The following is a 24,733-nucleotide window of genomic DNA, read 5'->3' on the forward strand; positions in this document are numbered from 1 at the left end:
AAGCCCATGTACATCACATCAACCACATTACCCTAATCAACCCTCTTTGTTACATCATCAAAAAACTCAGTCAAGTTAGTTAAACACAATTTGCCTTTAACAATTCCATGCTGACTTTCCTTAATGAATCCAGATTTGTCCAAATGACTGTTAATTTTGCCCTAGATTATTGTTTCTATAAGCTTTCTCACCATCAAGGTTAACCTGATTTATCTAATTGTTGGGCTCATCCATCCGGAGCCTATGGAAGATTGGAAAATTATGGCTAGTGCCTCTGCAGTTACCACTCTTTCTTTTCTCCGTATCCTCAAATGTACCTGATTTGTGTTCTGGTAATTTATCAACTGGAAGTACAGCTAGCCTTTCTATTTCCTCCTGTTTAATTTTTTTATCCCATCCAATGCCTCTTTCACGATGACTTTGGCAGCATCCTCCTTGGTAAAGACAGGTGCAGAGTATTCATTTAGTAGCTCAGTCATGCCCTTGGTCTCTATGCGGGTCTCCTTTCTCATCCCTAATTACCCTGTATCCTCCTTTTAGCGCCCTTTTGCTACTTATATATCTATAGCAGGCTTTAGAATTCCCTATTATGTTAGCTACCAGTCTCTTCTCATACGCTCTTTCCTTTTTCACTTCCCCTCAGAACTTTGTATATTCAGCCTGGGATTCTCTATTATAAACCTGACATTTGTCATCTGTACCTTTTTTCTGCTTGATTTTACTCTCTATCTCCATCGTTACCCAGGGAGCTCTGGTTTTGTCTTGCCCACCTTTCACTCTCGTAGGACTGTACCTCGACTGTACCTGAACAATCTCCTCTTTGAAGACAGCCCATTGCTCAGTTATACTTTTGTCTGTTAATCTTTGATTCCAATTCACCTGGACCAGGTCTGTTCTTACCAGTCTGAAATTGACTCTCCCCAAATTAATTATCTTCACTCCGGGTTGCTCCTTGTCCTTTTCCATAGCCAACCTAAATTTTAAGATACAATGGTCTCTACCCCCTAAACATTCTCCAACTGATATTTGATCCACTTGACTCATCACATTCCCCAGAACCAGATCCAGCGATGACTCCTCCATCACTGGGGCAGGAACATACTGATCTAGGAAATTCTCCTGAACACGCTTCAGAAACTCTTCCTCCCGCTCTGCCCTTTACACTATTACTCCACAAGTCTATATTAGGGTAATTCAAGTCCCTCTGATCAATACTCTGGTTATAGATCAGTGTTTCCAAAACTATGTTCCAATGTGATCCTATTTTAACTCTTGAAGATTAACATGACTCCAAACACCAGCAAAAATGGAACAGCAATGACGCAGGATGGTAGCATTCAGTATATAATTGTTAAACATTATGTATTATAGAGCATCACTATAACTATGAAGAACTGTGTTTTTAAAGTACTTTGTGGGAATGTTATTATCTCAGCCACTGGAGGTGGGCAGAGGTAATGTTTGGGCCCATTTATTAGTCTGTCGGCAAACAATATATCTGAAAAGCTAATGGGCAGATTTTAACGAAACTTGGTACACAGGATAAGGCTCAAAAAAGAACTGAAGATGCAGATCCAGATCCTGAATTTTTTTTAGAGGGTCTGTCAAAGTTGGGAGATAGAGTGAATTGATTTTTGTTTTTAAAGAATGTAGTGGGTTGCCTTAGAATGTTGTGGATTGTCTCAGCTGCTGTGGTGCAGTTTATCACAGTTGGCAAAATGTCAGCAGGGTTTTCAGAGCAGGTTGTTGGATGTAGATTGGCCTGAAGCCTCAGTGAAATGGAAACTGTTAATAAAAAGATTTCTTTTCTCAGCTTTGTAGTTACAGAACATCAACCCGTCAGGGAAAGCTTCACTGAAGAGCTGCATTATTTTAATAATGTTGAGTTAATACAGCATGGCGGAGGTATGCACTCTACTGAGTGCCCTTTTCACGTTATTTTATGTACTCACAATCTATTACTGCATCTGAGCCGCTCCAACTCATGGCCCTTTGTCAGAAAGCAGCAAATATTGCTGACATTCACATTTGCATTCAGCATAATTGAACTATAGCAACGTCACACCAAGTTCCCCACAGGCCAGCATGACATTGGTGATTTTAATGTGAGATAAATCAAATAGACTTTTAATTTTCTGCTGAGGATTTCAAATGTCAGAATTATATTCGTAGTCCCAGAGGCTGCCGTTTCATTGGGGATTCTGCTGCACGCAATGTAGTTTTAAAATAAGATGGATTTAATTTACAAGGTAAGTAACGTATCTGAATGTGGAAACATGCTCCTCCCAACCTGGGGATAGGTTTTGTTGTAATATGCCTTTAAGAGAAAGCAGCAAGCCATCACTGAAGGGGAAGTGTGTCAGGTGATCCACTCAGTCTCACTTTGGCTTGTGAGCAGAACACAGCACACACAGGCCTGCTACTGATGTCTTCAAGCTTTCTACCTTTGCGTACTTGTTTTTATGTACCTGGTCTAAGTAAATGAACACACAACGTGTTTACCCAATCCTTTATGAGTGATTGGTGCCTTTTTATCATTATAAAAGCACAACATGGTGCTCAGCGATGATCAAACAGCGTGGCAGCAAGATCAATTACAAGTACGACATGGTGAACAACCTCAGATCGCTCAACGTGGCACGAGACAGTCCTTGACACTTTGATCAGATCACAGCAGGTTCGCAACATTGGAGAGTGTTGAAATCACAGCATGGTGACTACACAGAACTGCTTTGGAGACCCAGTGTGGGGACAGTGCTCAAATAAAGAGCCGGTAAACAGATGGGATCCCTCGTGGTGAGATTGCAGCACGTCAAGAGGACCAGCACCGGGTTAGCTCAGTCAGGAAAGGTGAGTGACCAAGGTGTGGACCAAATCGATAGTGAGCGAGGGAGTGTCAAAAAAAGTCATAAAATCAGTCTAGCAAAGGGTGCGATTATAATGGGTGGCTTTATTGCTGAACAATAAATTGAATAAAACAAGGAGGAAGATCAAAAGGATATTGTCAAAATGTCCACAAAGTTCCCCAGTTCGAATTGGGATGCAGCTAACCTAATATCTGAATTGAAAACGTTTAAACAGTGTACAGAGCTCTGCTTTTTTGATTTAAGTGTGTCTGAACCAGACAAGCAAGCCATAAAATTTTGCTTAGCTATTAAGAATGAAGGTCTACACAGGATGAACACGTTAGGATTAACAGCAGAAGTGCTAAAGGATCCCCAAAAGTTATGGACTACATTGGAAGACCAGTTCAGAATCAGGTTAAACTTCTATCCATTGACTAGCGTTCATGGAACTTCAACAACAGCTCCAGAATCCATAGGCCACTCCATCAGCTGATGCAGAGAAAAGGGTAAGCACTGTGATTTTTCAAACGCAGAGCTAGCGGACAGAATTGTTGAATTGGTGATTACATCCGCTCTCATGGAAGTGTTCCAGAAAGATCTGCTAAACAACCCCAAACCTCTAGCATCTCATGGATGGAAGTAAATAGGAAACGATCCTCACAGGTTACTGAAACTTACAGGTCCTAAGCACAACCCCAATTGTTGACGCACTCACTAGAACATCCAGACTTAGTGAGACATGTGGAAGGTGTGGCCTTCTGCAGGCACCAAGGAAATGCCCAGCTCTCCACCAATCCTACAAGGCATGTGGCAGAAAGGGCCATTGGCAGCGACAGTGCACTAGAGCAAAGGCTGATGCAGCTACAAAGAGCTGTACACTGATCCAAACAGACCCTATGCAACAGGTACCTTCAAGCAATAAGAGCGACCATCCAGTATCCTGCCAGAAACATAGATATGATGTGATTGACAAACCAGAAAATGATGATGACATGTATGATGAGAGGATGAGCAGCGAACAAATTTCACACCACGCATCTTATGGAAAACATAGACACCATCCAAAGTGTTTGCAAAGATTCAAATTATCTGCCCAAAGAAAGTTGGCAACTATTTGCTTTTGGCCAAGACTGACACAGGCAAGTGCCAACACCCTACCTGTGCGGATTCTGAAAGACGTGTATCCACAGTCACGGAATACCATGACAAAACCACACAACTGCAAAGCTTTCACTGTACAATGGTTCATTAATTCCATGAGCAGGATCTGTAGTTCTGGAGTGCAAGTACAATCAGTCTTCCTGGGTGTCACACGTGTTCTACCTTGTGGAGACTAAAGGCCCAGCGATTGTAGCCTACAGGCATGTCGTGACCTCACACCAGTAACAATCCATAGAGTGAGTCAGATCTCATATGGCAGATCAATCTCAGAAACTACTCCTATCACCTCAGTTCATGACCTAACATTGAAATATCCAGAATGTTTCAATAAAATTGGCAGTTTCAAGGGAGCTGCAACATTACACTTGCAGGAGAATGCAAGTCCATCCATTGATTTGGTACATTTTGCACAATGCAAGTACCAGCAGATTTCCTTTGTGCTTTAGAGAATCAAAGATTCACCGGTCCTACTCACTTAAGTAATGGTAACTAAACATGAACATGTATTGTAAATAGTTATACTCCTTTAGAAAGGGGGCAAGTATCTTTGAAAAGAAAGGGGGATGTTGTAATATGCATTTAAGGGATAGCAGCATGCCATCACTAGAGGGGAAGTGTGTTGTCATCCACTGTGTTTCACTTTGGCCTGAGCACAGCACACAGCTCTACTGCTGAAATCTTCAAGCTTTCCACCTTTGTATAAATGTTCTTATGTGCCTAGTCCAAATAAATGAGCCCACAACTTTTTTACACAATCCCTTATGAGTGATTGGTGGCTTTATATCATTATAAAAACACAACCAGTTTTACAAGGAAAGTGCATTGCTTCTGAACAGGTATAGAATATAACATGTGACAGTTATTGGCCACTGAGATTTTAGCCAAGCTCTCCATATTCTCTGGCGATAACCTCTCTCCCTTCCCACCCCCCTCTCTCTCTCTCTCTCTCTCTCTCTCTCTCTCTCACACACACACACACACACACACACACACACACACACACACACACACACACACACACATATACATATATACATACACTAATCAGCCCCTCTCCCTCCCCCAACACACACCCAGTCGTGTGCTTGTACGATGATGTGCATGATGGAATGAGGAGCAGTGAACATATTTCTCACAGTCAGTATCGTGAAAAATATAAATACCATCACACCGTCCGAAGTGTTTGCCAGGGACTGTCCCAAGAAAGTTGGTAACTATTTGTTATTGGCCAAGATTGACACACGGGCAGGTGCCAATATCCTACCTCTGTGGATTCTAAAAGGCATGCATCCACAGACGTGGAATCTATCTCCAAATAGATTCTGCCCTTGACCCCTCTAGGATTTCCTTTCTCTCCAACGCTTTAATATTCTCCTTAATCAAAATTGCCACCCCCCTTCTCCTTCCTTTCCTTCCTCTAGCTTTCCTGAACACCTTGCATCCAGGAATATTTAATACCCAGTCCCACCTTCTTTAAGTTGGGTCTTCGGTATAGCCGCCATATCATATTTCCACGTGCCCACAGCTCACCAACCTTATTTCTCACACGTTCTGTGCACTGTAAACCTAATCTGGATCTTACTGCATTCCCTCTTACGCTGACCCCACCTAATACCTTACTGTTTCTTTGTCTGTCTCTCCCAATCCTTTGTGCATCTTACTTCTCCTTTCGAGTGCTACATTCAGCTTCCCATCCCCATGTCAAGTTATTTGGTCGGCTCACAGGTGGAACCTTATGATTTTTTACATCCACCCGAGAGCAGACAGGATGAGTTTAGCACGGCATCCAGTGTAGAAATGTAAGTCTCCTGTTTCTTCATTGAAGGTCGGTAAAGATTCACAGCTAGCCCTCAACCCTGAGAGTGTCATCCTCTCGATGTGAAGGTGCAGAGTGACTGGGAAGGTTTCCCGTTTGTGTTAATTCCCTCAGCGGCCGAGATGAGAGTCACAGCAAAGTGTCAATAGAATTGAGGAATAAAGCTGGACCAGGTCAGAATCAGAATCTCAAAATAATCCAAATTGACAGTTTTTGGAATATTAACATTCAGTCTCATTTAAAAGAAACTCCTGGAATTAATTAAGTTTTTTAATTGGATGTGAAACCCCCTGCAGTGGGGGTAAGTGGAAACTGCCCTTCCAAATGGTGGGACTGATTTTAACACCAGTTATTCTCCTTCCTGCAGTAATGATCACACTTTCGCTCCATGTTTGGATCCTCATCGCTTTGCTCTCTGTCCCTCGTCCCCTCCCTGCCTCTCTGTCTCTCTCTCTCTCTCTCTCTCTCTCTCTCGCTCAGCCCTCCTCTCTCTCTCTCGGCCCTCCCCTCCTCTCTTTCTCTATCTCCCTCTCTCTTTTTCTCCCATGAAGGCTCTGGTCTGTACTGGAACCGGTTGCCCGGGTGATTGTGGCTGCTCTCTGTCACTAACTGCCTCGATTGTAAATTGTGCTTTGGCTAAGTGTTTTTTTCCCTTCCCAAGTAGTTTTTCTCAAAGTCACATTCCCCGTTCAGTCCCAGCTGAAAAGAGCATTGAACAATCCTTTCCTTTCTTACTTTGTGCTTTGAATATTGCCCTCTGGGTTTCTCTGCCTCATGGTCAGCAGATTCCTATCCCAGGACCGCCTGCCCCTGCTGCTTCACAAAGTGATTTGCAGCAAGATATTCAACTACGGAAGGCATCACAGCCCAGGCTGACCCTGGTCTCAGCCAACATCCAACAGGCTATTCAGCCTGTGTCAGTGTTTACCCTACTCTCGAGCAAATACTTCCAATCACGTTTACCCACCCTGCTCCCATATCCCCTCAACCACTTTTCGTTTCACCCAACACCCTCCCCATCCAATCCAATCCAATCCAATCTTATCCTGAATGCCTCAACCATGAATCCTGGAAGTGAAACCCACAGCCACCCTACTCCCTGAAGAAGCTTCTCCTGCCATTCATTCTAACTCTTTTAAACCTTTGATCCGTGGCTCCTAGTTCCAGACCCCTCGATGACTGGATGCAGCCAAATTTTCTCAGCGCTGTCTCGTTCTTTCATAATGTTAAACACTTCCCTCATGTTGCCCTGTAATTTTACCAGAGGTCACGGGATAGAGATCAGCATTCTATTTTTGGACTCTCCACCAACATCTTTGATGTGTTGAGGGAGCGAGGGAGGGGGGTGGAGAGTTATTTTAGCGATTCCCAGATTCCCTGCAGCCGGACCAGGTTCCGGACACAATTCCAGGAATCTGCTTGAAAACAGGGAACCTCAGTCGGGACAGCAGGGAGCAATCCAGCAAACGGCGCCGAAGGAGAAAAGGATTAAACCACCTTCCCCTCCCCTTCATCCAAGAACCACAGCGTTTTGTTTGCAACCAGAGGGGATCTTGTTCTGTTGCTGTCCTGGGTTCCAGTGATTAATGAACTTGTGTGGATATCCGAGATTCCAAACATGTGTTGGATGCTGTGAGGATGCTTTGCTTTTTATAGGATCTCAGCACAATCCTGAACTGTGAGCCAGTTAAAGCTGTAATGGTCCGGGTTAGAGTGCAGGGTGGGTGCTGAGCGGCACAGGCTGCATCCATTGCTCTCTGTTATCGGAACACTTTGTAGTTTTTTACCCTCTTGACCTGCTGCAGATTCCAACATGGCACCAACAATGTTCTGGCACAAAACCGAATTGCCTTTCCCGACTGTAACTTTTGGCAGCCTGTTTGGCTGAGACAGTCAGCCAGAACTCGGTGGGCAGCAATCACTTCCTTCAGCCAGGAGATTGTGGGTTCGCAATCCTCTGCAGGAACTTGAGCACAATGTCTAGGAAGCACTCCACTGCAGTACTGAGGGAGCGCTGCACTGTCAGAGGGTCAGTTCTGAGGGAGCGCTGCACTGTCAGAGGGTCAGTACCGAGGGAGTGCTGCACTGTCAGAGGCTCAGTACCGAGGGAGTGCTGCACTGTCGGAGGCTCAGTACCGAGGGAGTGCTGCACTGTCGGAGGCTCAGTACCGAGGGAGTGCTGCACTGTCGGAGGCTCAGTACCGAGGGAGTGCTGCACTGTCGGAGGCTCAGTACCGAGGGAGTGCTGCACTGTCGGAGGCTCAGTACCGAGGGAGTGCTGCACTGTCGGAGGCTCAGTACCGAGGGAGTGCTGCACTGTCGGAGGCTCAGTACCGAGGGAGTGCTGCACTGTCGGAGGCTCAGTACCGAGGGAGTGCTGCACTGTCGGAGGCTCAGTACCGAGGGAGTGCTGCACTGTCGGAGGCTCAGTACCGAGGGAGTGCTGCACTGTCGGAGGCTCAGTACCGAGGGAGTGCTGCACTGTCGGAGGCTCAGTACCGAGGGTGTGCTGCACTGTCGGAGGCTCAGTACCGAGGGAGTGCTGCACTGTCCTTTTGATTGAGGAGATGCTGTGAGGTTGGAACGAGGAAGGCAGACTCTCTCACATGTTTCATTCTTTAACCCTTCTGTCTGCACACTCCAGTTTATAATGAAGGGTTTGCCATTGGGCTTTGTCTGCAGGGAGCAGCTTCATTTGAACTCATGAAAACTGAGCAGCTTTATTGTGATAAAGAGCCCCGAGAAAATTTTCATTTTAGAAACTATTGGTATTTGCGAACTTGCAGATTGTCAACCGAAAGCAATCATTTGTTTAATTTTGGTCTTTCTGTTATGAATTCTAGAGTAATTGTCACCACAGAAAGTACATTTAACAGAGTGGGTTAGAAACTGTTCTCCAACATCTCAGATTTGGTTCACTGATAGGCTGCTGGTTGTTGGGGTCTGTTATTAAAAATAGTCCATCTTGAAATGAGTTTGTCAGTCTCAGTCCACTTTGACCTCAGCCAAAAATGAGCAGAAGAAAATAAGAAATAGGAACAGGAGTAGGCCATTCGGCCCCTCGAGCCTGCTCTGCCATTCAATAAGATCATGGCTGATCTTCTTACATTTCGATTTCCACATTCCCATCTACCCCCAATAACCTTTGATTCCCTTGCCTAACAAGAATCTATCTCCCTCTGCCTTCATAATATTCAGTGACCCCGCCCCCACCATCTTCTGAGACAGAGAATTCCAAAGTCACACAACCCCCAGAGAAAAAATTTCTCCTCATCTCTGTCTTAAAAGGGCGACCCCTAATTTTAAAACACTGCCCCCCTAGTTCTGGACTCACCCACAAACGGAAACATCGTTTCCATATCCACCTTGTCAAGGCCGTTCAGGGTCCTGTATACTTCAATCAAATCACCCCTCACTTTTCTAAACTCATGATTAGCATCAATTAGAACATATTGTTGAATCAATACGGTTGTCAGACTGTGGTGCTGAGAGGTTGTTTCCCCTCGTGGGAAAGTCTAGGACCAGAGGACATAATCTCAGAGTAAGGGGTCACCCATTTAAAACAGAGATGAGGAGGAATTTCTTCTCTCAGAGGGTAGTCAATCTGTGGAATTCTTTACCACAGGGGCCTGTAGAGGCTGGGTCGTTAAGTATATTCAAGGCTGAGATAGAGAGATTTTTAATCAGTGAGGGAATCAAGGGTAAGGGGGAAAAGGCAGGAAAGTGGAGTTGAGGATTATCAGATCAGCCATGATCTCATTGAATGGTGGAGCAGACTCGATGGGCTGAATGGCCTCCTTCTGCTCCTACGTCTTATGGCATATAATTACTCTGATTATCCCTTCTGTAATCAAGGGATTATAAGCCTAGCCTATGCAACATTGACCAGAACGATCCCAGGGCTGGAAGAAGTTCAATTGGAGCTGTACCTCCTCCCAGGCCAAACTCTCCTTCCTGAGCTCGGGCGGCCAGAACTGAACGCAGTTGCCCCAGGATGGGGGTCTGACTGTGAGGCTTTGTATAACTGAAGCATCGCTTCCAGCCCCTCAGGATCAAGACCAACATTCCATTGGGCTTGTTCATTATTTCTTTTAACCTGTCTACTAGCGTTTAGATCGACCTTTTGCCAGTTTAATGACCATAACTTTTGTTTTCCAATGTTAGTGAAATACCTGAAGGAAGTGTCGTCATATTTCAAGAACACCTCGGTGGGCACGGTCCAGGGATGGGATTCCTCATCGCCTCCCGGGAGTGGGGGAAACTCCCCAGCCACCTTGGGCCCGCCCCCCCATGGGGACTTGGAGCAGGAGAAGACCATCCCCCTGAAAATGTGTTATGTCCGAAGGAAAGTCAGACCCCCTGACCTAGAAAAGAGGTAAGGTCAAAGACAGGTGACCAAGAAGCTGCATAGAACCAGGGCTCCTTTATCCTACACTAACTGTAATAATACACAAGGTGTCAGGGGTGGCTCAGTTGGTAGCACTCTTGCCTCTGAGACATAAGGTTCTCGGTTCCTATAGCAGATTATCCGGTCATCACCACTTTGCTGTTTATGGGATCTTGCTGTGTGCAAATTGGCTGCTGCGATTCCTACGTTATAACGGGGACTACACTTCAAAAGTACTTCATTGTCTGTAAAGCGCTTTTGAGACATTTGGTGGTCATGAAAGGTGCTATATAAATGCAAGTCTGTCTTTTTTTGTGTGTTTTTTAATGCCTGGCTCTCCCTACTAGCGAAGTGGAGCAAAGTTATTATTTTTGAAAAGATCTGGAGACAGCCGTGAACAGACTGGGCACAATCCCTGAATAACCTTCTCACTCACCTTTAATTTCCCACCCCTTTTTTTTTATAGTCACTTTATGGCGTTTATTGAGTTGATACTAAATAAACACTGCACTGATTTCTGCTGGATGATCGTTTGATTTTTTTTTTTCCAGTCAGGAACCTGAGCCTTCACAAGGAAGGAGGAGGTATGGAATCTGCTGATACAGACACACACGGAGAACCCATGTAAACAGAGACGCCAGCAAAGGCTGAAATAGTTAAAAAGGCTCCAGAGGTGGAGGAGTCCCTCTTTACATGGCCTGTAAACCGGATGCTTAGAGTGTCACGTAGTGAAGGAGGAGGCCATTCAGCCCTTGTGCGTTAATGCCGGCTCTTTGAAGGGGCCCATGGGAGTGTGTCGGTATTTATAGGGGGTCTCCAGGGATTGTTGTCTATATTTATAGGGAGATGCCCAGTAAATAATAATGATTTTTCCTTTCCCCCAGCCATACCAGCTGACTCATTGGATCATAGAATGACAGATGACAGAGGGAGGCTATTTGGTCCATCGTACTGTGGTGGCGATTTGAACGAGCCGTCCAGTTATTCCCATTCCTCTCCTCTTTCCTCATAGCTGTGTAATATTTTCCTTTTCCAGCACTCCTCCAGTTCTCCTACCAAATCTGCTTCCACTGCCCTTTCAGGCATCAAATTGCAGATCATCACAACTCGCTGTGTGAAAAAAAAAATTCTGTCTGTTGTCCATGGTTCTTTTGCCAATTACATTCTCTCTGTGTGCCCTGGTTACCAACTCTCCTGCCAGTGGAAACAGTTTCTCCTTATTTACTCTTATCAAAATCCTTAATCATTTTGAACCTCTCTATTAAATTTCTCCTTATCCTTTTCCCCTCCAAGGAGAACAGTCCCAGTTTCTCCAGTCCCTTCACATCTCTTGGAGCTTTTCCAGGAAACCCCCTCTCCACCTGACCAAATCCTTGAGATGCTTTCTAAAGTGTGGTGCCCGGAGTTAGGCTGAGGCCGAACCAATGTTTTACAATGGAGAACTTTCTTGCTTAGAAGGACATAAGAGAGACATGAACAGGCGTAGGCCCTGAAGCCTGCGCCGCCAATCAATAAGTTAATGGTTGAACTTGTATCTTAACTCCACTTTCCTACCCGATCACCAGATCCCTTAGTATCCAAAAATCTGTTGAGCTCTGGGGCAAAGAATTCCAGAGAATGAAGAAATGTCTTCACATCTCAGTCCTAAATGGTCAGCTCCTTGTTCTGAGACTGCGACTGTATGTTCCGCCCCAGCCAAGGAAAACATCTTCTCCGCACCTTTCTTAGCGAGACATCTTTTCAACTCTTATTTATAAAACAAATACTACTTGCCTTTTTAAACAGCCTTCTCAACTCGTCCTGTCAGCTTCAAAGAATTGCATAATTGCACCCCCAGGGTCTCTGATCCTACACCATTTGGTTTCATTGTTTAGCATTGATTGATACCCAAGTGAGAAGCTGATTTTTTAAATCTTCTTTTGGAGTTTCTCAGTTGTTTTGTGTGAATGATTCTGTCGATCTCAGTGTCTTGTTTGTTTCCTTTCTTCTATCAGGTACATTGACCTCTCCTCTGCAGATGGGAAGTCCTCGGTCTCTCTGCGGGTGAAGGACAGTGCCACTGCCCAGTCCTGGTTCAGTGCCCTTCATGGTAATGCCAGTGCACTTCTGCCCTTGGTCAAAGCTGAGATGAGAGCCCTGGCAGGCAACACAGGCATAGTGGGGAGTAAAGAAATTAAACACGTGGGCTGGCTGACAGAGCAGGTGAATTCTCTTCGTTTTCAGGATAAAGTGCTCATCAAATCTTTTTAAGTAAAATAAAGCACACGTGTTGGTTGCAGACAACATCGACTTGCATTTATATAGCACCTTTAATGTAGTAAAACATCTCTCAGGAGTGTTAGTAAACAAAACTTAACACTGAGCTACAAGAGATGTGAGAGCAACTGACCAAAATCTACTCTGATTAATTTTCTGTCACCAGTTCTGATATCTCCTTATCTGCCCTGGCCTCAAATTTTGTCTGACAAAGCACCTTGGGGATGTTTGACTAATTAAGTATATAAATGCAAGTTGTTGCTGGGCTCCAGCAGATCCCAATACTGCACAGGAAGCCAACTGGCCCATCATGCATGGCTGCTGTACTTAATCTTTCAGTCCATGGGAAGGAACATTTTTTGATGGGCTTTTTCCCATTGTTAGAGTTAACCACGTTGCTGTAGGTCAGGCTAGACCAGGTAAGGACATCGAACATCCTTCCCTAAATGACGTTAGTGAAGGACAATCGATGGTAGTTGTCATGGTCACCATTACTGAGACTAGCTTTCAATTCCAGGTTTTATTAATTGAATTTAAACTCTTTTTTAGCTGGCTCGGTGGGATTTGAACCCATGTCCCCTCTGGGTTACTAGTCCAGTGACATTACCAGTATGCCACTATCCCTCCTCCCAAATAATGACAGTTAAGGAATACCTGTACGTTTGGTGAATATTTTTTGGGGAGATTTCTTGGCACCTAAATGCATGTGATGTCTGTTTTTGTACATCTTCCAGACCCCGATAAAGGAATCTGATCTATAACCCAAATTAAACCTTGTTACACAAGGACAGTTTGCCTAGTTCTTCAAAAAATCCTTCCATTTAAGAGCTGCTAGTGAAGATTCTCTTCACTGTTGGTTTCCCTGTCCCACCAGCCTTGTTCTGACAGCTCCCAGACCCTTACTCTTTAATCACCATCTGATACAAAACCCGGACTGGAATCTCAGAATCGTGGGATGTGTGTTTGTAGCTGGGAAGGGAAAGCTGTAACCCACACCTTCATCAATCAGCTTGCTATCTGAATCTTTTTACTGCCTTGCTTTGGAGAGCAGCGTGAATTAATGAAAGGATTCGCAGACTAACTAACAGTCTGACAGATGGTGATGTTGAACAGTCCTTCCATGGCTTAACCATCTTTATCCCAGTCGATAGGGGGTTAGCTCCACACAGTGGGAGGAGAGTTTTTTTTTTGGGCTACCAGAACCCTATAAAGGGGGGAATGGAGTGACTCAAAGCTGCCGGACACAAGTATCCTGCTGGTTGCTGACCCAGAGTTCTGAACTGGAACTCCTGTCTCCCCTCCCTGGTAGGGTGGGCTGCCCATCCCCTGCAGAGGGGCCCATCTCCCCGGTGCACTGCGGAGGGACCCTGTCTCCTCCATGGGGGGGTGGGGGTGTCTTCCCCCGCAGCCCTGGAGCATCTGTCCCTCCTGCGTTAACTCGAGCTGTTTCCTTTGTTGCAGGTGTCCAATGATGTGGAAAAACCCGTTTTGGCTATTCTCACGGAGAAGGACTTGCTGCTGTACAGCGGTTTACCACAAACCAGAGAGAGTTTGAACAGCCCCAGCTCCAGGCACCCACTCATAGCAACCAGGTCAGGTATAGCACTGCCTCCTCCTGGCTGCCGTTTGTAATGCCAGATGAAATAAAATTAAAGGCAGGGCACAGTTTTGGCTAAGATGAAAAATGCTTTTATTGCACGGTCCTTCAGAGGGCAGCTAAGAGTCAACTACACTGCTGGGAGTCTGGAGTCTCATGTACATACGAACATATACATATATATATATATAGCAGCAGACGAAGGCTATTCGGCCCCTCTTGCCTGCTCCACCATTCAATAAGATCATGGCTGATCTGTTTGTGTTTTGAGTTCCACGTTCCCATCTAAGCCAATAACCTTTAGATTCTTGTTACACAAGGACCCAAAAAGCAGGACAAATCTAACCAGACCAGTTACTGCACCATCAGCCTACTCTCCATCACCATTAAAGTAATGGAAGGCGTCATCAACAGTGCTATCAAGCGGCACTTGCTTAGCAATAACCTGCTCACTGACACCCAGTTTGGGTTCCACCAGGGCCACTCAGCTCCTGACCTCATTACAGCCTTGGTTCAAACATGGACAAAAGAGCTGAACTCCGAGGTGAGGTGAGAGTGACTGTCCTTGACATCAAGGCAGCATTTGACTCAGGGTGGGATCAAGGAGCCCTAGCAAAACTGGAGTCAATGGGAATCGGGGCAAAATCTCCACTGATTGGAGGCATACCTAGCACAAAGGAAGATGGTTGTGGTTGTTGGAGGTCAGTTATCTCAGCTCCAGGACATCTCTGTAGGAGTTCTCAGGGTAGTGTCCTCGGCCCAACCACCTTCAGCTGCTTCATCAATGACCTTCCTTCCACCATAAGGTCAGAAGAGGGAATGTTCACTGATGATTGCACAATGTTCAGCACCATTCGTGACTCCTCAGATACTGAAGCAGTCCATGTCCAAATGCAGCAAGACCTGGACAATATTCAGGCTTGGGCTGACAAATGTCAAGTAACATTTGCACCACACAAGTGTCAGGTAATGACCATCTCAAACAAGAGAGAATCTAACCACCTCCCCTTGATGTTCAAAGGCATTACCGTTGTTGAATCCCTCACTAGCAACATCCTGGGGGTTACCATTAACCAGAAACTGAACTGCACAAGCCATATAAATACTGTGGCTACAAGAGCAGGTCAGAGGCTGGGAATCCTGCAACAAGTAACTCACCTCCTGATTCCCCAAAGCCTGTCTACCATCACAAGGCACAAGTCAGGAGTGTGATGGAATACTCCCCACTTGCCTGGATGAGTGCAGCTCCCTCAATACTCGAAAAGCTTGACACCATCCAGGACAAAGCAGCCCACTTGATTGGCAGCCCTTCCACAAACATTCAATCCCTCCACCACCGACGCACAGTGGCAGCGTCTCAAGGTGCACTGCAGGAATTCACCAAGACTCCTTAGACAGCGCCTTCCAAACCCATGACCATTACCATCTAGAAGGACAAGGGCAGCAGATAGATGGGAACACCACCACCTGGAAGTTTCCCTCCAAGTCACTCACCATCCTGACTTGGAAATATATCACCGTTCCTTCACTATCACTGGGTCAAAATCCTGGAACACCCTCCCTAACAGCACGGTGGGTGTACCTACACCACATGGACTGCAACGGGTTCAAGAAGACAGCTCACCACCACCTTCTCGAGGGCAACTAGGGATGGGCAATAAATGCTGACCCAGCCAGCAAAGCCCACATCCTGTGAAAGAATTTCTAAAAAATATAGATTAAAGTCACCCATGATTATTGCCGCCCCTTGAGAAGTATTTGGATGTGCACTTGCGATGCCGTGGCATTCAAGGCTATGGGCCTAGTGCTGGAAAACTGAATTAAAATAGTATTTGTTTGACTCGCGTAGTCTCGATGGGCCAAAGGGCCTTCCTCTGTGCTGTAGACCTCTATGACTCTATCACAAGCGCTCAATATTTCTTCTTGTATACTTTGTCCTACATTGTGGTTACTGTTAGGGGCCTATAGACCACTCCCATAGTGACTTCTTTCTTTTCCCTTCTATTCCTCATCTCCATCCAAACTGATTCTACATCCTGATCTCCTGAACCAAGGTCATCTCTAAGTATTGCGCAAATGCCATCCTTGATCAACAGTGCTACCCCTCCACCTGTACCTTGTTTTCTATTCTCCTTGGATATCACATACCCCTCAATATTCAGGACCTAACCCTTGTCATCTTGTAGCCAGGTCTCCGTAATGGCCATCAGATCATATTTATTTACTGAGTGCTATTAGTTCATTTACTTTGTTCTGAATTCTACGTGAATTCAGATACAGAGCCTTTAGTTTTGTCTTTTTGTTATCTTTATAATATCTAGACTCAACTATTGATGTATTCTTAGGTTTTATTTCTCGGTCCCTTCCTTCTATTCCATGACCCTCATTTCCCATATTACTACCAAGGCCTCCTGTCTTGATCTACTTCTTGATTTGTCGCATCTACCCAAGCTTGTTCCCTCACCCCCTTGTTTAGTTTAAAGCCCTCTCAACTTCCCTAGTTATGCAATTTGCAAGGGCATTCATTCCAGCATGGTTCAGGTGTAGACTGTCCCAACAGTACAGCCCTCACTTTCTCCAGTAAAGATGCTAGTGCCCCTCAAACTGGAACCCACTTCTCCCACACCAGTCTTTGAGCCACACACTCCTCTCTCTAATCTTATTTGCCCTACATCAATTTGCACGTGGCTCAGGTAATAATCCAGAGATTTAAGGTTCTGCTTTTTAATTTGGGACCTAACTTCTCATACTGGCTATGCAGAACCTCCTTCCTTGTCCTACCTCTGTCGTTGGTACCTACATAGACCACAATGACTGGATCCTCCCCCCTCCCACTGCAAGCTCCCCTCCAGCCCTGAGCAATGTCCCGAACCCTGGCACCAGGCAGCCAACACAGCTTTCTGGGCTCTCGCTCTTTGCTGCAAAGAACAGTTTCAAGTCCCTTCCCTATAGTGTCCCCTACTACCACTACATTCCTATTTGCTCCCCTCAACTTGAACGGCTTCCTGTATCACTGTGCCATGGTCAGTCAGCTCATCCACCTTGCAGACCTCGTTTTTATCCACACCGGTTGTGAGCACCTCAAACCTGTGACAATTGCAAAGCCTGAGGCTCCTCCCCTACAGTCTGCTCAGTCCCGTTACCAGCCTCACTGACAGTCAGCTCCCCCTGTCCCTCGCTGACAGTCAGCTCCCCCTGTCCCTCGCTGACAGTCAGCTCCCCCTGTCCCTCGCTGACAGTCAGCTCCCCCTGTCCCTCGCTGACAGTCAGCTCCCCCTGTCCCTCGCTGACAGTCAGCTCCCCCTGTCCCTCGCTGACAGTCAGCTCCCCCTGTCCCTCGCTGACAGTCAGCTCCCCCTGTCCCTCGCTGACAGTCAGCTCCCCCTGTCCCTCGCTGACAGTCAGCTCCCCCTGTCCCTCGCTGACAGTCAGCTCCCCCTGTCCCTCGCTGACAGTCAGCTCCCCCTGTCCCTCGCTGACAGTCAGCTCCCCCTGTCCCTCGCTGACAGTCAGCTCCCCCTGTCCCTCGCTGACAGTCAGCTCCCCCTGTCCCTCGCTGACAGTCAGCTCCCCCTGTCCCTCGCTGACAGTCAGCTCCCCCTGTCCCTCGCTGACAGTCAGCTCCCCCTGTCCCTCGCTGACAGTCAGCTCCCCCTGTCCCTCGCTGACAGTCAGCTCCCCCTGTCCCTCGCTGACAGTCAGCTCCCCCTGTCCCTCGCTGACAGTCAGCTCCCCCTGTCCCTCGCTGACAGTCAGCTCCCCCTGTCCCTCGCTGACAGTCAGCTCCCCCTGTCCCTCGCTGACAGTCAGCTCCCCCTGTCCCTCGCTGACAGTCAGCTCCCCCTGTCCCTCGCTGACAGTCAGCTCCCCCTGTCCCTCGCTGACAGTCAGCTCCCCCTGTCCCTCGCTGACAGTCAGCTCCCCCTGTCCCTCGCTGACAGTCAGCTCCCCCTGTCCCTCGCTGACAGTCAGCTCCCCCTGTCCCTCGCTGACAGTCAGCTCCCCCTGTCCCTCGCTGACAGTCAGCTCCCCCTGTCCCTCGCTGACAGTCAGCTCCCCCTGTCCCTCGCTGACAGTCAGCTCCCCCTGTCCCTCGCTGACAGTCAGCTCCCCCTGTCCCTCGCTGACAGTCAGCTCCCCCTGTCCCTCGCTGACAGTCAGCTCCCCCTGTCCCTCGCTGACAGTCAGCTCCCCCTGTCCCTCGCTGACAGTCAGCTCCCCCTGTCCCTCGCTGACAGTCAGCTCCCCCTGTCCCTCGCTGACAGTCAGCTCCCCCTGTCCCTCGCTGACAGTCAGCTCCCCCTGTCCCTCGCTGACAGTCAGCTCCCCCTGTCCCTCGCTGACAGTCAGCTCCCCCTGTCCCTCGCTGACAGTCAGCTCCCCCTGTCCCTCGCTGACAGTCAGCTCCCCCTGTCCCTCGCTGACAGTCAGCTCCCCCTGTCCCTCGCTGACAGTCAGCTCCCCCTGTCCCTCGCTGACAGTCAGCTCCCCCTGTCCCTCGCTGACAGTCAGCTCCCCCTGTCCCTCGCTGACAGTCAGCTCCCCCTGTCCCTCGCTGACAGTCAGCTCCCCCTGTCCCTCGCTGACAGTCAGCTCCCCCTGTCCCTCGCTGACAGTCAGCTCCCCCTGTCCCTCGCTGACAGTCAGCTCCCCCTGTCCCTCGCTGACAGTCAGCTCCCCCTGTCCCTCGCTGACAGTCAGCTCCCCCTGTCCCTCGCTGACAGTCAGCTCCCCCTGTCCCTCGCTGACAGTCAGCTCCCCCTGTCCCTCGCTGACAGTCAGCTCCCCCTGTCCCTCGCTGACAGTCAGCTCCCCCTGTCCCTCGCTGACAGTCAGCTCCCCCTGTCCCTCGCTGACAGTCAGCTCCCCCTGTCCCTCGCTGACAGTCAGCTCCCCCTGTCCCTCGCTGACAGTCAGCTCCCCCTGTCCCTCGCTGACAGTCAGCTCCCCCTGTCCCTCGCTGACAGTCAGCTCCCCCTGTCCCTCGCTGACAGTCAGCTCCCCCTGTCCCTCGCTGACAGTCAGCTCCCCCTGTCCCTCGCTGACAGTCAGCTCCCCCTGTCCCTCGCTGACAGTCAGCTCCCCCTGTCCCTCGCTGACAGTCAGCTCCCCCTGTCCCTCGCTGACAGTCAGCTCCCCCTGTCCCTCGCTGACAGTCAGCTCCCCCTGTCCCTCGCTGACAGTCAGCTCCCCCTGTCCCTCGCTGACAGTCAGCTCCCCCTGTCCCTCGCTGACAGTCAGCTCCCCCTGTCCCTCGCTGACAGTCAGCTCCCCCTGTCCCTCGCTGACAGTCAGCTCCCCCTGTCCCTCGCTGACAGTCAGCTCCCCCTGTCCCTCGCTGACAGTCAGCTCCCCCTGTCCCTCGCTGACAGTCAGCTCCCCCTGTCCCTCGCTGACAGTCAGCTCCCCCTGTCCCTCGCTGACAGTCAGCTCCCCCTGTCCCTCGCTGACAGTCAGCTCCCCCTCTCCCTCGCTGACAGTCAGCTCCCCCTCTCCCTCGCTGACAGTCAGCTCCCCCTGTCCCTCGCTGACAGTCAGCTCCCCCTGTCCCTCGCTGACAGTCAGCTCCCCCTGTCCCTCGCTGACAGTCAGCTCCCCCTGTCCCTCGCTGACAGTCAGCTCCCCCTGTCCCTCGCTGACAGTCAGCTCCCCCTCTCCCTCGCTGACAGTCAGCTCCCCCTCTCCCTCGCTGACAGTCACCTCCCCCTCTCCCTCGCTGACAGTCACCTCCCCCTCTCCCTCGCTGACAGTCACCTCCCCCTCTCCCTCGCTGACAGTCACCTCCCCCTCTCCCTCGCTGACAGTCACCTCCCCCTCTCCCTCGCTGACAGTCACCTCCCCCTCTCCCTCGCTGACAGTCACCTCCCCCTCTCCCTCGCTGACAGTCACCTCCCCCTCTCCCTCGCTGACAGTCACCTCCCCCTCTCCCTCGCTGACAGTCACCTCCCCCTCTCCCTCGCTGACAGTCACCTCCCCCTCTCCCTCGCTGACAGTCACCTCCCCCTCTCCCTCGCTGACAGTCACCTCCCCCTCTCCCTCGCTGACAGTCACCTCCCCCTCTCCCTCGCTGACAGTCACCTCCCCCTCTCCCTCGCTGACAGTCACCTCCCCCTCTCCCTCGCTGACAGTCACCTCCCCCTCTCCCTCGCTGACAGTCACCTCCCCCTCTCCCTCGCTGACAGTCACCTCCCCCTCTCCCTCGCTGACAGTCACCTCCCCCTCTCCCTCGCTGACAGTCACCTCCCCCTCTCCCTCGCTGACAGTCACCTCCCCCTCTCCCTCGCTGACAGTCACCTCCCCCTCTCCCTCGCTGACAGTCACCTCCCCCTGTCCCTCGCTGACAGTCACCTCCCCCTGTCCCTCGCTGACAGTCACCTCCCCCTGTCCCTCGCTGACAGTCACCTCCCCCTGTCCCTCGCTGACAGTCACCTCCCCCTGTCCCTCGCTGACAGTCACCTCCCCCTGTCCCTCGCTGACAGTCACCTCCCCCTGTCCCTCGCTGACAGTCACCTCCCCCTGTCCCTCGCTGACAGTCACCTCCCCCTGTCCCTCGCTGACAGTCACCTCCCCCGTCCCTCGCTGACAGTCACCTCCCCCTGTCCCTCGCTGACAGTCACCTCCCCCTGTCCCTCGCTGACAGTCACCTCCCCCTGTCCCTCGCTGACAGTCACCTCCCCCTGTCCCTCGCTGACAGTCACCTCCCCCTGTCCCTCGCTGACAGTCACCTCCCCCTGTCCCTCGCTGACAGTCACCTCCCCCTGTCCCTCGCTGACAGTCACCTCCCCCTGTCCCTCGCTGACAGTCACCTCCCCCTGTCCCTCGCTGACAGTCACCTCCCCCTGTCCCTCGCTGACAGTCACCTCCCCCTGTCCCTCGCTGACAGTCACCTCCCCCTGTCCCTCGCTGACAGTCACCTCCCCCTGTCCCTCGCTGACAGTCACCTCCCCCTGTCCCTCGCTGACAGTCACCTCCCCCTGTCCCTCGCTGACAGTCACCTCCCCCTGTCCTCGCTGACAGTCAGCTCCCCCTGTCCCTCGCTGACAGTCACCTCCCCCTGTCCCTCGCTGACAGTCACCTCCCCCTGTCCCTCGCTGACAGTCAGCTCCCCCTGTCCCTCGCTGACAGTCAGCTCCCCCCGTCCCTCGCTGACCGTCAGCTCCCCCCGTCCCTCGCTGACCGTCAGCTCCCCCCGTCCCTCGCTGACCGTCAGCTCCCCCCGTCCCTCGCTGACCGTCAGCTCCCCCCGTCCCTCGCTGACCGTCAGCTCCCCCCGTCCCTCGCTGACCGTCAGCTCCCCCCGTCCCTCGCTGACCGTCACCTCCCCCCGTCCCTCGCTGACCGTCACCTCCCCCCGTCCCTCGCTGACCGTCACCTCCCCCCGTCCCTCGCTGACCGTCACCTCCCCCCGTCCCTCGCTGACCGTCACCTCCACCCGTCCCTCGCTGACCGTCCCCTCCCCCCGTCCCTCGCTGACCGTCCCCTCCCCCGTCCCTCGCTGACCGTCCCCTCCCCCCGTCCCTCGCTGACCGTCCCCTCCCCCCGTCCCTCGCTGACCGTCCCCTCCCCCCGTCCCTCGCTGACCGTCACCTCCCCCCGTCCCTCGCTGACCGTCCCCTCCCCCCGTCCCTCGCTGACCGTCACCTCCCCCCGTCCCTCGCTGACCGTCCCCTCCCCCCGTCCCTCGCTGACCGTCCCCTCCCCCCGTCCCTCGCTGACCGTCCCCTCCCCCCGTCCCTCGCTGACCGTCCCCTCCCCCCGTCCCTCGCTGACCGTCCCCTCCCCCCGTCCCTCGCTGACCGTCCCCTCCCCCCGTCCCTCGCTGACCGTCCCCTCCCCCCGTCCCTCGCTGACCGTCCCCTCCCCCCGTCCCTCGCTGACCGTCCCCTCCCCCCGTCCCTCGCTGACCGTCCCCTCCCCCCGTCCCTCGCTGACCGTCCCCTCCCCCCGTCCCTCGCTGACCGTCCCCTCCCCCCGTCCCTCGCTGACCGTCCCCTCCCCCGTCCCTCGCTGACCGTCCCCTCCCCCCGTCCCTCGCTGACCGTCCCCTCCCCCCGTCCCTCGCTGACCGTCCCCTCCCCCCGTCCCTCGCTGACCGTCCCCTCCCCCGTCCCTCGCTGACCGTCCCCTCCCCCCGTCCCTCGCTGACCGTCCCCTCCCCCCGTCCCTCGCTGACCGTCCCCTCCCCCCGTCCCTCGCTGACCGTCCCCTCCCCCCGTCCCTCGCTGACCGTCCCCTCCCCCCGTCCCTCGCTGACCGTCCCCTCCCCCCGTCCCTCGCTGACCGTCCCCTCCCCCCGTCCCTCGCTGACCGTCCCCTCCCCCCGTCCCTCGCTGACCGTCCCCTCCCCCCGTCCCTCGCTGACCGTCCCCTCCCCCCGTCCCTCGCTGACCGTCCCCTCCCCCCGTCCCTCGCTGACCGTCCCCTCCCCCCGTCCCTCGCTGACCGTCCCCTCCCCCCGTCCCTCGCTGACCGTCCCCTCCCCCCGTCCCTCGCTGACCGTCCCCTCCCCCCGTCCCTCGCTGACCGTCCCCTCCCCCCGTCCCTCGCTGACCGTCACCTCCCCCGTCCCTCGCTGACCGTCACCTCCCCCGTCCCTCGCTGACCGTCACCTCCCCCCGTCCCTCGCTGACCGTCACCTCCCCCCGTCCCTCGCTGACCGTCACCTCCCCCCGTCCCTCGCTGACCGTCACCTCCCCCCGTCCCTCGCTGACCGTCACCTCCCCCCGTCCCTCGCTGACCGTCACCTCCCCCCGTCCCTCGCTGACCGTCACCTCCCCCCGTCCCTCCCTGCTGACCGTCACCTCCCCCCGTCCCTCGCTGACCGTCACCTCCCCCCGTCCCTCGCTGACCGTCACCTCCCCCCGTCCCTCGCTGACCGTCACCTCCCCCCGTCCCTCCCTGCTGACCGTCACCTCCCCCCGTCCCTCCCTGCTGACCGTCACCTCCCCCCGTCCCTCCCTGCTGACCGTCACCTCCCCCGTCCCTCGCTGACCGTCACCTCCCCCGTCCCTCGCTGACCGTCACCTCCCCCGTCCCTCGCTGACCGTCACCTCCCCCCGTCCCTCGCTGACCGTCACCTCCCCCCGTCCCTCGCTGACCGTCACCTCCCCCCGTCCCTCCCTCGCTGACCGTCACCTCCCCCCGTCCCTCGCTGACCGTCACCTCCCCCCGTCCCTCGCTGACCGTCACCTCCCCCCGTCCCTCGCTGACCGACACCTCCCCCCGTCCCTCGCTGACCGTCACCTCCCCCCGTCCCTCGCTGACCGTCACCTCCCCCCGTCCCTCGCTGACCGTCACCTCCCCCCGTCCCTCGCTGACCGTCACCTCCCCCCGTCCCTCGCTGACCGTCCCCTCCCCCCGTCCCTCGCTGACCGTCCCCTCCCCCCGTCCCTCGCTGACCGTCCCCTCCCCCCGTCCCTCGCTGACCGTCACCTCCCCCCGTCCCTCGCTGACCGTCACCTCCCCCCGTCCCTCGCTGACCGTCACCTCCCCCCGTCCCTCGCTGACCGTCACCTCCCCCCGTCCCTCGCTGACCGTCACCTCCCCCCGTCCCTCGCTGACCGTCACCTCCCCCCGTCCCTCGCTGACCGTCACCTCCCCCCGTCCCTCGCTGACCGTCACCTCCCCCCCGTCCCTCGCTGACCGTCACCTCCCCCCCGTCCCTCGCTGACCGTCACCTCCCCCCGTCCCTCGCTGACCGTCACCTCCCCCCGTCCCTCGCTACTGACCAAGAGATGGGACTGTCTTCTGGAACAAAGTATCCAGGTATTTTTCCCCCTCCCTTATATTGCGCAGTGTCTGCATCACGGCTTCCAGATCAATAATCCCGATCTGGAATACCTCAAGCTGCTTACACTTCCTGTAGATGTGTTTGTTATGGATCGCCTTGGCGTCCAAAAGCCCCCACATTCCACAGCTGCAACATAACACCTGTCCCGCCGTTCTAACTTATGTTATTTAGTTAATTTAGTTACTCACTGAATTAACTTAGAATAATTCCTATGTATACCTCGCCTCTTTCCCCCGTGTACCTTGAACCTAATTCCCACATGAACCTAATCGTTATTCACTCAGCCTCTGTCTCAGTCTGACGTAGTTGTCTGACTCCTTGCACGCCCTTACTGATCTGGCCAGACCAGGTAAGGACAGGAGATTTCCTTCCCTAAAGAACATTAGTGAACCAGATGGGTTTTTACCACAAACCAACAGCTTCATGGTTCTGTGGATTACTCTAGTCCGGCAACATAGACAAGCGATGTGTTCCAGCGACTGTTTCTCTTCTCGTTCCATGTTATCACCTCTGTGGTTTGCCCCACTCCCAACGTCCTTACTGAAAGGATATTAGTGAAGCAGCCAGTGCTCGTAAAGCAAAATGGCTCAACGTCTTTTTATACCAAGGCTTGTTGGAGCATGTGCAATGCTTTACCAGAGAGAGTGATTGAGACAAAGACCATGACATTGCTTGAGGAAGGAGTAGATAAATATTTGAAGCGGGGAGAGATATTGGACCCAGGGAAAAGAGCAGGCGAGTGCTCTACTGCTTCATGGTGGTGAAGTAGGAGCTGAGTTTTAGAATGATGCTCTCGGTTTACCAGTTGATCTATGTCCCCATCCTCACCAATGGTCAGGCACTGAAAAGATAAGATTATGGGTACAAGCAGCAGAAATGA

At 52.0% G+C, this 24,733-nt stretch overlaps 1 protein-coding gene across 1 annotated transcript in view; it reads left to right on the top strand.

Moving 5' to 3' along the window:
• snta1 (syntrophin, alpha 1) overlaps nt 1-24,733 on the top strand; it is a 51,180-nt gene that overhangs the window by 19,082 nt on the left and 7,365 nt on the right. Inside the window, exons 2-4 of the mRNA XM_041205356.1 lie at nt 9,988-10,198; nt 12,205-12,412; nt 13,928-14,058. Of these exons, the coding sequence (XP_041061290.1) occupies nt 9,988-10,198; nt 12,205-12,412; nt 13,928-14,058 (550 nt within the window). The remainder of the gene's footprint in view (nt 1-9,987; nt 10,199-12,204; nt 12,413-13,927; nt 14,059-24,733) is intronic.

The sequence above is a fragment of the Carcharodon carcharias genome, chromosome 14 (genome assembly GCF_017639515.1).
Source record: "Carcharodon carcharias isolate sCarCar2 chromosome 14, sCarCar2.pri, whole genome shotgun sequence".
NCBI lineage: Eukaryota > Metazoa > Chordata > Chondrichthyes > Lamniformes > Lamnidae > Carcharodon > Carcharodon carcharias.